This window comes from Rhinoraja longicauda, chromosome 1, assembly GCF_053455715.1.
Source record: "Rhinoraja longicauda isolate Sanriku21f chromosome 1, sRhiLon1.1, whole genome shotgun sequence".
NCBI classification, from domain to species: Eukaryota; Metazoa; Chordata; class Chondrichthyes; order Rajiformes; family Arhynchobatidae; genus Rhinoraja; species Rhinoraja longicauda.
The window spans coordinates 101,529,595-101,546,130 of NC_135953.1; the positions used below are offsets into that span (position 1 = coordinate 101,529,595).

At 44.6% G+C, this 16,536-nt stretch overlaps 1 protein-coding gene across 2 annotated transcripts in view; it reads left to right on the forward strand.

Annotated features, from left to right (window-relative positions):
* The window catches only part of LOC144595816 (putative E3 ubiquitin-protein ligase HERC4), a 56,361-nt gene that overhangs the window by 34,635 nt on the left and 5,190 nt on the right, over positions 1 to 16,536 (forward strand). For both annotated transcript variants that reach the window (XM_078403519.1, XM_078403527.1), the window contains exons 16-22: positions 1,430 to 1,600; positions 2,535 to 2,678; positions 3,925 to 4,091; positions 5,950 to 6,007; positions 11,808 to 11,878; positions 13,984 to 14,167; positions 15,314 to 15,416. In XM_078403519.1, coding sequence (XP_078259645.1) covers positions 1,430 to 1,600; positions 2,535 to 2,678; positions 3,925 to 4,091; positions 5,950 to 6,007; positions 11,808 to 11,878; positions 13,984 to 14,167; positions 15,314 to 15,416 — 898 coding nt within the window. The remainder of the gene's footprint in view (positions 1 to 1,429; positions 1,601 to 2,534; positions 2,679 to 3,924; positions 4,092 to 5,949; positions 6,008 to 11,807; positions 11,879 to 13,983; positions 14,168 to 15,313; positions 15,417 to 16,536) is intronic.

Here is a 16,536-nt window from a genome sequence, read left to right on the forward strand (position 1 = left end):
TAAATGCATTAAAATTCCATCCACTTTTTCAACCAGCCGTATATTCTTGCCGACAACTGTCCTCCTCCCTAGTTTATAGAACATAGGAAATGGAAGAGTATAGGCCCTTCAGCCCACAGTGTCTGTGCCGAACATGATGTCAAGTTAAACCAATCTTCCCTGCCTGCACATAACCCGTACTCTTCCATACCCTGCACATCCATGTGCCCATCTTAAAAGTCTCATAAATGCCACTATCGTACCTGCCTTCACTAACAACCTTAGCAGCGCTTTCCAGGCACTTGTCACCATCTGTGTGGAAAATCTTACCCCGCACATCTCCTTTAAGCTTTACCCCATTCATCTTAAAATTATGTCTGCTGGTCTTAGATATTTCCACCCTGGGGATAAGATTCTAACTGTCTATGCCTCTCATACTTGTATATCAGTTCTCACCTCAGCCTCCAATGCTCCAGAAAAAACAATCCAAGGCTGCCCAAGCACTTATTGCAGTTAATGCCCTCTCTTCCAGGCAACATTCTGGCAAACCACTTTTGCTCCCTTTCCAAAGCCTCACATCCTTCCTGTAATGGGATGACCAGAACTGCCCAAAATACTCCAAATGCGACTTAACCAAAGTCCTATCAACCTGTAACGTGTCTTCCTGACTCTTGTACTCCATGCCCTGACCAATCCAAGGCTGCCCAACCTCTTATTGCAAGCTTTGTTGCGAACGATTTTAAAATGGCACAGAATGCTGGAGTAACTCAGCGGGTCAAACAGCATCTTTGGGGAAAAGGAATGGGTGACGTTTCAGGTTGAAACCCTTCTTCAGACCTGCTTGGATTAGAGAATATTAACTACAAGGAGAGGCTTGGACACATTTGGATTGTTTCCTCTGCAGCGTCAGAGGCTGAGGGGCATCTTGCTAGAAGTGGATGAAATTATGAGAGGCGTAGATAGGATAGACAGTCAGAACCTTTTTCCCCCAGGGTGGAAATGTTAAAGACAAGAGGGCATACTTTAGATTAGTTTAGAGATACAGCATGCAAACATGCCCTTCAGCCCATCGAGTTCACAACAACCAGGGTCAATACCCTTCTTCTGAAACGTCACATTTCCCTTTTCTCCAGAGATGTTGCCTGACCCACTGAGTTACTCCAGCTTTTTGTGTCTATGGTGTTAATCCCTCCTATACAATCCATACATAGGTTTCTGCGTTGCAGGTCCAGAGCTAAGTCACTATTATGTTTATAAAAGTGGAGGATCCAGTACTGACCCTGAAGTACGTCACTTCTCAATCATTTACCATCAATTCCTGCCCTTAATATTTTTAATCCCTTTATTGCACGGATTGATGATTGTAGCTTCAGTATTAGTATGTTCAATGCTTTATTTAATGTTATGATAATGTGTGCTGTCTATCTCCTTTTCCACCTCTGATGCTTAGATAAAAGCTTTGGAAGTTATTCGCTTCACACAACGCAACATGCTGGCCGGAAACCCAGAATCACCCAGAGATACCGTGCTCGCATTGATGGTTAAGCGCGAAAACTTAGTTGCTGATACATTTGCAATATTGAGCAAGGTGGAGAAGGCCGATCTACATAAAGAACTTTGGGTAAACAAAGTCTATTTAATACACAAAGAATCATGAATTGTTTTGGCTGAACCACTAGCATTGTTATGTTACTGAACAAAAACACAGGCGGCACAGTTGGCAAAGAGTTGCTGCTTCACAGCGCCAGAGACCCGGGTTTGATCCTAACTTTGGGTGCTGTGTGTGGAGTTTCCATGTTCTCCGTGTGACCGTGTGGATTTCCTTTGGGTGCTCCAGTTTCTTCCCACATTGCAAAGACCACGATTTTGCTCCGTTAAGCCCATGCACGTTTTGGGTTGTGTCCCTTTTTCAGAAGGAGGGTTTGTAGGTTAGTTGGCTTCTGTAGAACTGCCCCTAATGTGTAGGGAGTGGATAAGAAAGTGGGATAACTTTTGATCGATGGTCGGTGTGGACTCAGTGGGCTGAAGGACATGTTTCCATTCTGCATCTTTCAATCAATCGATCAAAAGGAGAAATCATTAACTATGAAGTCACAGAGCCACCATCAGAATTTGAATTAATTTTAAAACGTCTGTGAATACTGTGGTGCCAGTAAAAGACAAACTATCAGGTGACTACTGACAAACTACTAAGCAAATCAAGCAGCATCCTTGGAAAGATTTTATTTTAGGTGAAACACCCTTGATTCTTCAGAGATTCTGTCTGTATGGAGTTTGTACACTCTCCCTGTGACCTGTGTGGGTTTTCTCCGGGTGCTACAGTTTCCTCCCACCCTCCAAAGACGTACAGGTTTGTAGGCTAATTGGCTTCGTTAAAAATTGTAAATTGTCCCTAGCGTGTCTGGGATTTGTTAGTGCACTGGGTGATCGCTGGTCAGCGTGGACTCGGTGGACTGAAGGGCCTGTTTCCACGCTGTATCTCTAAACAAAATAAAACTAAACCAAAGTATCTTTGTAATAATTTTTCTACACATGCATTTGGTTCATTTCTTTAGGTGACATTTGAAGGGGAGCCTGCCGTGCATCCGAGAGCTATGAGAAAGGAATTCTTCAAATTTGTTTTTCAAGAGCTGATACAGCCAGATTCAAAGATGTTTATTTATTTTCAGGATTTCAGAACTATTTGGTTTCCTTCTCGGGTGAGTATGTTAATTTATGAAGTAAAACAGTGCAACAGTTCACACTGATAGATCTTACACAACCAACAATCTCTCCTCAGCACCATCAAAGATCGTATTACATTCCATAAGATCACATTGCCAACACCTCCATAACTTCTGTGGTGTTTCTAAACTGTCAATCAGCTTAAATCATGGATAAGTAAGAAACTTTGGGCAACACTGGCTCAGCAGTAGAGTTGTTGTCTCACAGGGTCAGAGGCCCATGTCTGTACAATGTTTGTACGTTCTCCCTGTGACCCTGTGGGTTTTCTCTGGGTGCTCCATGTTCCTCCCACATTCCAACGACATGGAGGTTTGTCAGTTAATTGGCTTCTGTAAATAATTGCCCCTAGTGTATGGGTAATCGCTGGTTGGCATGGACTCGGTGAGCCAAAGGGCCTGTTTCCATGCTGTATCTCTGAATTTAAGCCCAAACCTAGACCTTGTCAAAATATATTGTCTTTGTCTATGGCTCCACTCGCTAAACCATTCATTAGATGACTTCACATGGAGTTATAGATTCTGAAGATTGAAGGCATAGCAACCTGATCATCCTGATTTTCTAATGGGGACTCCTGACACAAACATCACCTCATCAGAAGTTGTAAGTCAAAAACTGAACATCATGCAGAATAGAGTCATACAGCGTGGAAGCAGGCCCTTCGACCCAGGCCGACCAACATGTCCCATCTACAATAGTCCCACCTACCTGCATTTGACCCATATCCCTCTAAACCTATCCTATCCATGTATCTGTCTAAATGTTTCTTAAACATTGCTAGTGGAATCAAGGGATATGGGGAGAGGTTGGGCACAGGTTACTGATTGTGGATGATCAGTGATGATAACAATGAATGGCGGTGTTGGCTCGAAAGGCCGAATGGCCTCCTGCACCTATTTTTCTATGTTGCTATCTGCCTCAAATACCTCCATGGAACCTCCGAAGCGTAAAGAGACTAGATCTAAAAACCTTTCAAACAATGCCCATCTTCCACATTCTAGGATAACCCCAGCAATGTTGTTAATTTTCTACGTTGGAATGTCTTTGATGTGCTACCTTGGATTTGCTTTAAGCAGCAAACTGGGTTGAAGATTGTAACGTGAGAATAGCCTTATAAAAATGCAAACTCACCAATACGTGTTTAAAGAGTCAAATATTTTCCACGTTGTGTCATTGGCGATCAGCTGTTATGTGTTTTGGTTCTGTTTGCCATCTTCATTTTAGGTCGAAGTCCCCATGAAGAACTACTTCCTGCTTGGAATATTGTGTGGTCTTGTTGTGTACAACGAGTGCGTGGCTTATATCCCTTTACCACTCGCAATGTTTATGAAGCTAATGATGGTCAAGCCATCTCTGAAGAATCTAATGGAAATGAATCCTGATTCTTACAAGTACGTTCATGCATCAGTGGGTATTTGCACAGGCACTCCCTGACTTGTGTAAGGGTTACGTCCCGTGAACTCTAACGTACGTCAGATTTTACGTGAGTAGGAATCACCTACACTGTGTCCGCTTCCATCCCCTGCCCAAAATAACTCTGAGAGTATCAATTGTAATCCAGCAGAAATCGCACTCGGCATGCTCGCCAAATCCTTGTCTCTCTTTCTCAAACGCAAGTCATTATAGTTGTGCTAAAGCTCACTGCCTCAGCATCGTCCGGCTGTGACTCGGCAGCAACCAGTAACTCACAACATCACCGCAGCATCAGTGGAGGAAATGTACAGCCATGTCCTCCAGAGATGCTGCCTGACCCACTGAGCTACTCCGGCACTTGTAAACTTGAGTTCCGTTCACTCCCTCTTCTCCCCTCTCCCATCAGGCAAGGGGTACAGAAGTTTGAAGATGCACACCTCTAGATTCAGAGACAGTTTCTTTCCCCAGCTGTTATCAGGCAACTGAACCTCCCTCTCACCAGCTAGAGGGAAGACCTGACCTCGCATCTACCTCATTGGAGACCTTTGAACTATCTTGTATCAGACCTTACCTTACACTAATGTTGTACCCTTTATCCTGTATATGTACAATGTGGACGGCTTGATTGTAAACATGTATAGTATTTTCTTTGACTGGATGCAGACCTCCCAACCCTTCCGAATTTTGGGGAGTGGGGGAGTGGATGTGGAGGGGAGGGGTAGGGGAGGTGGGGGTTGGGGGGAGTAGGGTTGGGGGGGACATGGACCGTTGTGATTTGCTGTTGAAGACCATGGGAGTAAGCATGTCTTCAATTAAATTAGATATGTGCAGTTTTTTAAATGAAACTCTTTCTTCATAACTTAGTCATACATTTTATGACCGTTGTTCTTTTATTAAATACCAAGAGAATTGGGATGTGTAAGGAAAAAGCAAAATAGAAAAAACAAAACAAAACAATTTTTTCTTTGTTGTAAAAAGTATTTCTGTTCAATAACCTTTCTATAATAGTAGAATAGTAGAATATTAGGATATAGTCATGATAGGCCTGACATTGTACATGTAGTCCAAGAACTACAGACTGTTGGAAATAATACCGTGAATGTAGCGCAACACGTATGCGCATTTGGCGTGTATATTTTTTTTGCCGAAAAGTTGCATTGCGCGCCATATTATGAATTTTGATGTAAAATTCTGAATTTTGCACATCAAAATTCTGAATTTGTAAAATCAAATGTTGGGAGGTCTGCTGGATGGCATACAACAAGAATATTTCCATTGTATCTCAGTACACGTGACAATAATCAACTGAACTAAACGAGACTCCACTTCTACAGTTCCACTGCAACTTCCAATTTGTGTAACATAGTCATCGAGTCATACAGCAGGGAAACTGAACCTTTGACCCAACTCGTCCATGCCAACCAAGATGTCCCAACTAAACTGGTTCCAATTGCCCGCGTTTAGCCCATATACTTCTCTACCTTTCCTATTCACGTACCTCTCCTGATGTCTTAGATTGTGCAACAGTATTTGCCTCAACAATCTCCTCGGGCCGCTTTTTCTATACACCCACCATCCCTCTGTGTGAAAAAACTTGCCTTGCAGATTCTTATTCAATCTTTTCCCTCTCATCCTAAACGTATCTCCTTTGATGCTGATTTGCCTACCCTGGGTAATAGACCCTGTGCATTCACCATATCTATTCCTCTCATGATTTTGTGCATCTCTATAAGAGCAGCCTCCTGCGCTTCAAGGAACAAAATCCTTTCCTGCCCCTGTAGCTCAGGTCCTCTGAATTTACTAAGTGTTTTTCTTTCTCTTCTTGGTTGTTTCCAGATATCTGAAAAGTATTTTGGACTATGACAATGTTGATGAGCTTAACCTTTGCTGTACGGTGAGTAAAAGATAATGTATTTTAGCCATGGTGTATTGGAGCAGATCTACAATGCTTATGCACAATTGTGAAAGAATTGTTTCCATATGCTGTGCAGACATCAATGCCACGTGTTTGGGTTGAAGAATGAGGCTCATTTGACGTCAATGAAATCTTATTTCAGCCATTAAGTTCATAAGTCTTAGGAACAGATGTGGACCATTTGGCCCATCGAGTCTACTCCGCTATTCAATCATGGCTAATTTATCTTTCCCTCTCAACCCCACTCTCCTGCCTTCTCCCCATAACCCTTGACATACTCTAGATAATCAAGAAGTGCTTAAGGTGCACGGTGAAAGCAACTCTGTACTTTTAACTCAAGCAATTTAGGACTCTGTTCATAATTCATAGATGATGTTTAGATAGGTAAATACTTAAAGCAAAAGGGCAGCACGGTGGTGAAGCGGTAGAGTTGCTGCCCTACAGCACCAGAGACCCGGGTTTGATCCTGACTGCGGGTATTGGCTGTACGGAGTTTGTCCCATCTCCCCTGTCAATAGACAATGGGTGCAGGAGTAGGCCATTCGGCCCTTCGAGCCAGCACCACCATTCAATGTGATCATGGCTGATCATTCTCAATCAGTACCCTGTTCCTGGCTTCTCCCCATACCCCCTGACTCCGCTATCCTTAAGAGCTCTATCTAGCTCTCTCTTGAATGCATTCAGAGACTTGGCCTCCACTGCCTTCTGAGGCAGTGAATTCCATAGATTTACAACTCTCTGACTGAAAAAGGTTTTCCTCATCTCCGTTCTAAATGGCCTACCCCTTATTCTTAAAATGTGGCCCCTGGTTCTGGACTCCCCCAACATTGGGAACATGTTTCCTACCTCAAACGTGTCCAACCCCTTAATAATCTTATATGTTTCGATAAGATCCCTTCTCATTCTTCTAAATTCCAGTGTATACAAGCCTAGCCGCTCCAGTCTTTCAACATACGACAGTCCCGCCATTCCGGGAATTAACCTAGTAAACCTACGCTGCACACCCTCAATAGCAAGAATATCCTTCCTCAAATTTGGAGACCAAAACTGCACACAGTACTCCAGGTGCAGTCTCACTAGGGCCCTATACAACTGCAGAAGGACCTCTTTGCTCCTATACTCAACTCCTCTTACAATAGACTGTCCTCCGTAGGTTTTCTCCAGGGTTCACCGGTTTTCTCCAGGGTTCACCGGTTTTCTCATGCTCTCCAAAGATGTACAGGCTAATTGGCGAGGTGAAAATGTAAATTGTCCCTGGGGTGTGCAGGATAGTGTTAGTGTGTGGGGATCGCTGGTCGGTGCAGACTCGGTGGGCCGAAGGGCCTGTTTCCGCACTGTATCTCTAAACTAGATTAAACTAAAAGAAGTACAGGTTTTGAAAATCACAAACAAAAAGAGAAAGTGTTGAGAATATTCAGCAGGTCAGGGGAAATACACAATGTTTCAGAGCAATGATCTAATCTGACAAAGGGTCATTGATATGAAACATTGACTTGTTCGTCTCTCTCCACAGATGCTGCCTGACTTGTTGAGCATTCCAAATACTTTTTCTTTTCCTTTCTGACAAATATTTACATATATACTTTTATACAAATATCTCCAGTGTATCAGCCAGATGGAGATTAGACTAGGAGACCATTTCGTAGAGCACTTGCGCTCGGCCCACCTAGGCCTGATGGATCTCCCGGCTGTTAACCATTTTAATTCTCCTCATTCCCATATCAATCTTTCTGTCCTGGGGCTCCTCCATTGCCAGAGTGAGGCCACACGTAAACTGTAGGAACAGCACCTCGTATTCCACTTGGGAAGCTTAGAACCCAACGATATGTACATTGAAGATTGACACAAAATGCTGGAGTAACGCCACGGGACAGGTAGCATCTCTGTAGAGAAGGAATGGGTGACATTTTAGATCAAGACCTTCTGACTGACGTCAGGGGGGAGGGAGATAGATAGATAAGGAAGAGTGAAGGTGTGAAAACAGGGCAAAGGGAATGGAGATCAAGGAAAATGTAGAATAGATCATTGTAAGCTGGGAGAAGGTAACAACAAAGCAAACAGAGATAAAATGTAGTCGGAGACAGTAAGACTGGTTGGAGAACTGGGAAGGGGGAGGGATGGAGAGAGAGGGAAAACAAAGGTTACTTGAAGTTCGAGAAGTCAGTGTTCATACCGCTACCCAAGCCAAATAAGAGGTGCTATTCCTCCAATTTGCACTGGGCCTCACTCTGACAATGGAGGAGGTCCAGGATAGATAGGTCAGTGTGGGAATGGGAGGGGGAGTTAAAGTGTCCAGCAACTGGGATTTCAGGTAGGTTCAGGCGGACTGCGCAGAGGTGTTCAGTAAAACGATCGCCGAGCCTGCGCTTGGTCTCACCGATATATAGGAGTCCACACCTGGAACAGCGAATATAGTAGGTGATGTTTGAGGAGGTGCAAGTGAACCTCTGCCTCACCTGATTAGACTGTTGTGGTCCTTAGACAGAGTTGAGGGTGGATGTATAGGGACAGGTGTTGCATCTCCTGCGGTTGCAGGGGAAAGTACCTGGGGAGGGGGTGGTTTGGGTGTGAAGGAACGAGTTGACCAGGGAGTTACGGAGGGAACGGTCTCTGGGGAAAGGGGTGGGGATGGAAAGATGTGGCTAGTGATGGGATCCAGTTGGATGTGGCAAAAATGTCAGAGGATTATGTGCTCTATGCGACGGCTGAAGGGGTAGAAGGTGAGGACAAGGGGGCTCTGTCCGTGTTGTGACTGGGGGGTGGAGGAGCAAGAGCGGAGTTGCGGGATATCGCGGAGACCCTAGTGAGGGCCTCGTCTACAAAGAGGGGAGCCCCCGTTCCCTAAAGAATGAGGACATCTCGGAAGTCCTGGTATGGAACACCTCATGTAGGGCGCAGATGCGACGTAGACGTAGGAATTGGGATATGTACATTGAATTGTCCAATTTTAGGTAATAACTCCTCCCAATCCCCCTCACTGGTATCCACCTATCACTTGCCAAGATCTGGTTCCACCTCCAACCCGTTTTCAGCTTTATCCCCCCCCCCCCCCCCTCATCAGTCTGAAGAAGGATCTCAATCCCAGTAATGCTGCCTGATCTGCTGAATTACTCCAGCGCTTTGTGTTTTTTTAATATGTATACCCTTCCCAGTGAATTCCTTTCCCAAAGTTTGCAACACAGTCATAAAACAATACAATTAAGAACAAGGCCATTTTATCCATCATTGGTGGTTCTTTGATGGAAACTTTAATTCTGCCCTTTCCTCTTCATATGCTTTTCCTGTTCTAAATGTTCAGAAGAGGACTTTCCAAATCATCCTTTCTGCCAGCACTACTAATAATAATAATAATTGTGCATATTTTTATTAATGTTGACTGGTCATTCTGCAAAATTGTGTTCTCTGGTTATAGACCTATCTGCCATGGAGCATAGTTCCTCCTTACTTACTCTCGCCCTGTTACTTACACTAAGTAAGGCACAGCATGGAAACAGGCCTTTCTGCCAGGAAGTTCACGCCAACCTGTGGATTGGCGGGTCGCTAATGTTATCCCACTTTTTAAGAAAGGAGGGAGAGAGAAAGCAGGGAATTATAGACCAGTTAGCCTGATGGTGGGGAAGATGCTGGAGTCGATTATTACAGATGTACTAGCGGCGGATTTGGATAGCAGCAACAGGATCGGTCCAAGTCAGCATGGATTTATGAAGGGGAAATCATGCTTGACTAATCTTCTGAAATTTTTTTGAGGATGTAACAAGTAAAATGGACAAGGGAGAGCCAGTGGATATAGTGTACCTGGACTTTCAAAAAGCCTTTGATAAGGTCCCACGCAGGAGATTAGTGGGCAAAATTAGAGCACATGGTATTGGGGGTAAGGTATTGACAGGGATAGAAAATTGTTTGGCATACTGGACACAAAGACTAGGGATTAATGGGTCCCTTTCAGAATGGCAGGCAGTGACTGGTGGGGTATCGCAAGGCTTGGTGCTGGGATCGCAGCTATTACAATATACATTCATGATTTAGATGAAGGAATGAATACAGGAGCAAAGAGGTCCTTCTGCAGTTGTACAGGGCCCTCATGAGACCTAGAATATCGTGTGCAGTTTTGGTCTCCTAATTTGAGGAAGGACATTCTTGCTATTGAGGGAGTGCAGCATAGGTTCACGAGGTTAATTCCCAGGATGGCGGGACTGTCATATGATGAAAGAATGGAGCGACTGGACTTGTATACAGGGCCGGATTAAGCTAGTGCGGGGCCCCGTAGCATATGTTATAAAGGGGTCTTAAATACGGGACAAGGTGAGGTGACGTCACCGCCAGCTCCCCACGTGACCTCACCCAGTCAGCGGTCATGTGCTCCCGCACCACCAATGGCGGCGGCCGGGAGGCGGGTTGCTATGCAACCTCCGTAAGGTGGCGCCTGGTCCTACAGTGTCCGGAAGTAGACAGAAAATGCTGGAGTAACGCAGCGGGTCAGGCAGCATCTCGGGTGAGATGGAATGGGTGACGTTTCGGGTCGAGACCCTTCCAAAGGCAGAAGGTCTCAACCCGAAACTTCACCCATTCCTTCCCTCCAGAGATGCTGCCTGACCCGCTGAGTTACTCCAGCATTTTGTGTCTTCCTTCGATTTAAACCAGCACCTGCAGTTTTATTTTCCTACCCTTCCGAAGGGTCTCGACCTGAAACGTTATCCATCTTCTGCTATAGACAATAGACAATAGGTGCAGGAGGAGGCCATTCGGCCCTACGAGCCAGCACCGCCATTCAATGTGATCATGGCTGATCATTCTCAATCAGTACCCCGTTCTTGCCTTCTCCCCATACCCCCTGACTCCGCTATCCTTAAGAGCTCTATCCAGCTCTCTCTTGAATGCATTCAGAGAATTGGCCTCCACTGCCTTCTGAGGCAGAGAATTCCACAGATTCACAACTCTGTGACTGAAAAAGTTTTTCCTCATCTCAGTTCTAAATGGCCTACCCCTGATGGACCTCCATGAAGCGCTTGTCTCTTGGGGGCGGGTTTGACGGCTCTGTAGTGGTGGGAGAGCCAGGCCTGGTGCCGGGGGAAGCAGCCGGAGCCAGGGCCTGGGCCTTGACATGAGCAGGTAACCGTGAGCCTGATGTGGGCCAGGGGGAAAGGCAACAGCAGCAGCGGCAGTGAGGCTGGGCATTGGCAGAGGTCGAGGCCTAGGCCTACCCTGGGCTCCCCCATCCCCCCCCCTCCTCTCCCCGGCCGGCTTAGCGCTTCCCCACGCAACCCAGAGTCCAGTGGCATCGGCGCAGCAACATGCTCTGGCCTCCCGAGGGCCATCAGTGGGAGTGCCGCCGCTGTCTACCCACCGCACTGAACATCCCCGCACTGGGACGGGACAGGACTCGTCCTTCTCTCCACCCCCCCCCACTCCCGCTCCACCAATGGAGGAGGAAACCGAAGATCTTGGAGAAAACCCAAGCAGGTCACAGGGAGAATGAACAAACTCTGCACAGACAAGCACCGGGTCTCTGGGTTTGTGAGACAGCAGCTCTACCACTGTGCCAATGTGGCTGCCCAGTGAGCCCTCAAGGCTTTGTCACCCTGAATGACATCAAGCCACATCCTAATCATTGTTTATGGACGCATATCCTCAAGTACTGTTCCTGTCCCTAACTTAAATTTTAAACATCCTTAAAATGTTTCCTTTACACTTTTGGAATCACTTACTGTTTGCTATTAGTATTAAGTAAACTTAATCCCAAAAGCTAACACAATTAGTAACAGGATCTTTTGTTTTGTAGTTGCCCTGGGACAAGCAGTGTGATGATGTCATTCCAAATGGCAAAACCCAACCTTTGACTAAGAAGAACCGGTGAGTTATAATTCAACACTGAAGCAACAGTCAACTGGTTTTTAGAGTCTTAGATCTTTTGTTTCAGTTTTTAGTTTTGGAGATACAGAGTGGAAACAGGCCCATTGGCCCACTGAGATCACACTGACCAGCGATCACCCGTACGCTAGTTCTATCTAATACACTCAGGGCAATTTACAGAAGCCAATTACCCTACAAAACCTACATGTCTTTGGAGTGGGGGAGGAATCTGGAGCATCCAGAGAAACCCCACATGGTCACAGGGAGAACATACAAACTTCATACGCACAGCATCTGTAGTCAAGATCAAACCCAAAGTGCTGTGTCGAACTCTGCTGCTGTCACTGTGCCACCCCTGTGAATAGTTCCTCTACAAATTCCCATTCCCATCTCCAGACAATCTCCTGGCTCTATGCCAAGCCTTAGCTCATCTGCTCCTGAAACCCTCGTCCATGTCCATGTTTGTCCGCAGCGAACTGTTCCTAATGTCTCCTGCTGACATCCATTGTTCTTCTCAAAGCAAACATCACCCTGGACTGTACTGCTGTGACCCAACTCCAAACATGATCCACCCTTGGTTTGCTTATCTACGCTGGCTTTAGCCTTACTTTCCAAACCATCATAGCCTTTCTGGCTCACCCCTCTTTACTGTTGTTATTTCCTCCAAGCCACCAAGATCCATGATCACCAAGACTCTATTTCGGGTCTTGTTGATCCCCAACTTAAATGCTTTTGTCATTCATCTCTCGCCACTTCCAAAGTTGTCCATTCAGCTTTGCGCCATTTTGTGATCTGATGAATTAGTCTTAGTAGGCTTTGGAGGGACAAATCCACAGACTTTACTGTCTGCCTCAGTCCTGGGAGTTCATTTAATTGACTGAAAGATACAGCATGGAAACCGGCCCTTCGGCCCTCCCTGTCTATGCTGACCATTGATCACTCATTCATACTAGTTCTATGTTATCTCGCTTTCTCATCGACTCCCTACACACTAGGGTTCATTTACAATTAACCTACAAACCCGCATATCTCTGGGATGTGGGAGGAAACCGGAGCACCTGAAGAAATTCCAGGGAGATCATGCAAACTCCACCCAGACAACACCCGAGGTCAGGATCGAACCCAGGTCTCTGGTGCTGTCAGACATCAGCTCTACCAACTGCGCCATAGTGCTGGGAGTTCTTCGACACTCGCAGAAATATGTGGTATTTCTGAAAAGCAGGGGGTTTCTTGTAGTTACATGGCTCATGTACGTGGGGAGTGGTCGCAATAAGGACCACTCATCTACACTGATCTCAATTGAGGATTTGCATTGGTACCATAGTGTGTTGGTCAGGTTAGTGACCAATAGCTAGAGCTCCAAGACACAAGCATGAATCCTGCTATGCCACTGGAGAAATTTAACTGAATTAAATAAATCTGGATTTAATACTAGTCTTAGCCGTGGTTGAAACACAAAGTTGCATTGACATAAATTTCCATCTGGCTCACTAATGGCCTGTCAGACCTACAACATGCTTGGTTCTTAATTCCAACCTCCCTAATTCAGAAGTGGTTCTGAATTGTGTCCACATCTAGTGAATAAGAAAATAAAGTGAAGACACAAAGTGCTGAAGCAACTCAGCGGGACAGGCAGCATCTCGGGAGAACGTGGATGGGTGACGTTTTGGGTCAGGATCCTTATTCAGGCTAACCCAAAATGTTGCCTGTCCATGTACTCCAGAGATGCTGCCTGACCCGCTGAGTTGCTTCAGCACTTTGTGTCTTCACTTTATTTTCTTATTCACTAGATGTGGACACAATTCAGAAACACTTCTGAATTAGGGAGGTTTGGGGGGAAGGGGGTTGCAATTAAGAATCAAGCATGTTATAGGTCTGGCAGGACATTAGTGAACCAGATAGAATTTTATGCCAATACACTTTTGTGCTTCAACCACTGCTAAAACTAGTATTATTTCCAGATTTATTTAATTCAGTTAAATTTGTAAACTAGCATATGCAGCTCTTTATTGCTAAGTGTCTTTGCATTGAACATTCTCGTCGCATGTTAAATTTTGTAATCTTTGTAATCGAAAGGAGAAATGTTGTCATCTTTGTAATCAAAGGGAGAGATTTGTAGAAGCCTCCTTGAATTACATATTCAAAACTTCAATCAAAAAACCCTTTGACGAATTTAGAAGAGGATTCTATCAGATTTTGGATGAACAATTGATTAAACACTTCCAGCCTCAAGAGCTGAGGGACATGTTGATCGGAAGTAATGACTATGACTGGCAAATGCTGGAGCAGGTTTGAATTTTTTTTATTGCTATTCAGTATTGTTGCATTGGGAAAAATGGCATCTATCTTGTACACATCATGTTCCCATGAATGGCACTGTGATAACAATGCTGATAGAATGCATTTAGCTTAGAGAAACCTCTCTCAATGCACTCTGAACAATTTACACACCAAACGTGGTCTTCAATATCGTTTAATTCCATAAACACAGTAGAGCTTCCACTAATACTATGCCGTGGATCATCTAAGATAGACACAAAATGCTGGAGTAACTCATCGGGTCAAGCAGCAACTCTTGAGAAAAGGAATAGGTGACCTTTTGGGTCGAGACCCTTCCTCAGACTGAGAGTCAGGGGAGAGAGGGACAAGAGATATAAAAGAGTAGAACGAGCAAATGAATGAAAGTTATGCAAAAGGACAATTAAAGGCCAGCCAGATTATCAAGGAAAGGTGGAGCCCACAATGGTCCATTGTTGGCCGTGGAGGTGCTAACGAATGGATAAAAAATTAAACGAAGTAGGACGACGGTGAAACTAGTAGGTCGACTCAGGTAGGGGAGGGGCAGAGAGAGAGGGAATGCACGGGTTACTTGAAGTTTGAGAAATCAATATTCATATCTGTGATGTTTATAGAATCATGGTACTGAATACTGTAAGAAAATTAACATTGCAACCGTAGGAACTGAAAGTTAATAAGATCTGTAGTTTTATATTATGCTTGGAACATCTCAGGACAATTTACACCTGTTGAAATATTTTCGTGGGATTATCACCATTGTAATTTATAAATGTTACTGTACACAAGCCCCGACAAAGCTGGCAACATAGACATATCCTAACGTTATAGTTTGTAGTTCCGCCACCTCCTCTGGCAGCACATTCCAGATATCAACCTCTATCTGTGCGGAAAAAAACTTGCGTCTCAGATTCCTTTTAAAACTCCTTCCTCTCACCTTAAGCCTATGCCCTCCTGTTTTTAATGCCTCTGTTCAAATCATTGAACATCTGAATAAATTACCCCTTGGCTCAGTGTCAATCTTTCATTTGGTAGTCTCCCACTTTGCCTGTTTGCAGCACTTTGCTAAATTGAAGGCTTTTGCCATTAATCTCTCTCCCCTGTGTGGATCTATAAACATTAATGATATTTTCCACACAGAATACAGCCTATGTAGGAACGTACGACAAATTACACCCAACCATCAAGATGTTCTGGGAAGTTTTCCATCAACTGACTTTGGATGAGAAGAAACTATTCCTCTGTAAGTACCTCCCTGAGCTCTGAAAATATCTGAGTTAAGATGGATTCAACTACTTCCAAAAAGGTGTGAAGCTCCATTGTGAACATCACTCGAAGGGCTTGTCTGCTCTTCTGGTTTTCAAAACATGACCCAACCCACCACCTCATCCACTTGTTCAATCCAGATTAACTACATGTGATCTTACATAGAGTAATTCAACAGGTTATGTGGAACTAATTATTTTAGTGGTTCATTATTAAAAACTAAATCTAGGCTGGCTGTACTAGGGTGAAATCTCCAACACCTTGTCCTTACAAACAGAAAGATGTGCATTTAGAGATCCAACTTTGATTCTGACCTTGGGCACTGTCTGTGTAGAGTTTGCATGCACTCCCGGTGACCACGTTTCCTCCAGAGTTTGTACATTCTCCTTGTGACGCGTCGGTTTTCTCCGGGTTCTTCGGTTTCCACCCACATTTCAAAGACGTGCAGGTTTGTAGGTTAATTGGCTTCTGTAACTTGTCCCTAGTGTGTAGGATAGAACTAGTGTATGGGTGATTGTTGGTCAGCGCAGACTCCGTGAACCAAGGGGCCTGTTTCTATGCGGGTTTGTAGGTTAATTGGCCTTTCCAAGTTGCCCCCTATGCATTGATGTGCAAATGGGATAACATACAACTAGTGTTAACGGGTGATTGATGTTCAGCATGGACTCAGTTTCCATGCTGTATACTTCAATCAAGATAACATATTTCGCATTCCTTTAAGGATGTTCTTTATAATCAATGAAATGTTTTTGAATTCCTGAAATGATCAAATAGTCTGTGTCAGGTTGGACAAGATTAGGTTGATATGGATGCATAGGAACATATAGCTGTAGACCATCTCTGTGGCAGTTCTATTGATGAAAATAGAGTTGTGTTCACCCCCTCACTTCCCTAGGTCAATAACCAACTCTTTTGACATGCAGGTGTTCAAGGTTAGGTTGTTGTTCAGACATCATGCCACAAGGTTCTTGATCCATTTCCTGGACCCCATCTCATTGTTATTCTCTGTCAGGCAGACAATAGTGGTAGCTTCTTCTTCTTTCGTGTCCATCATTCAAATGTTACATCACTGTCAACGTCCGTCTTGAAAAGGGCGC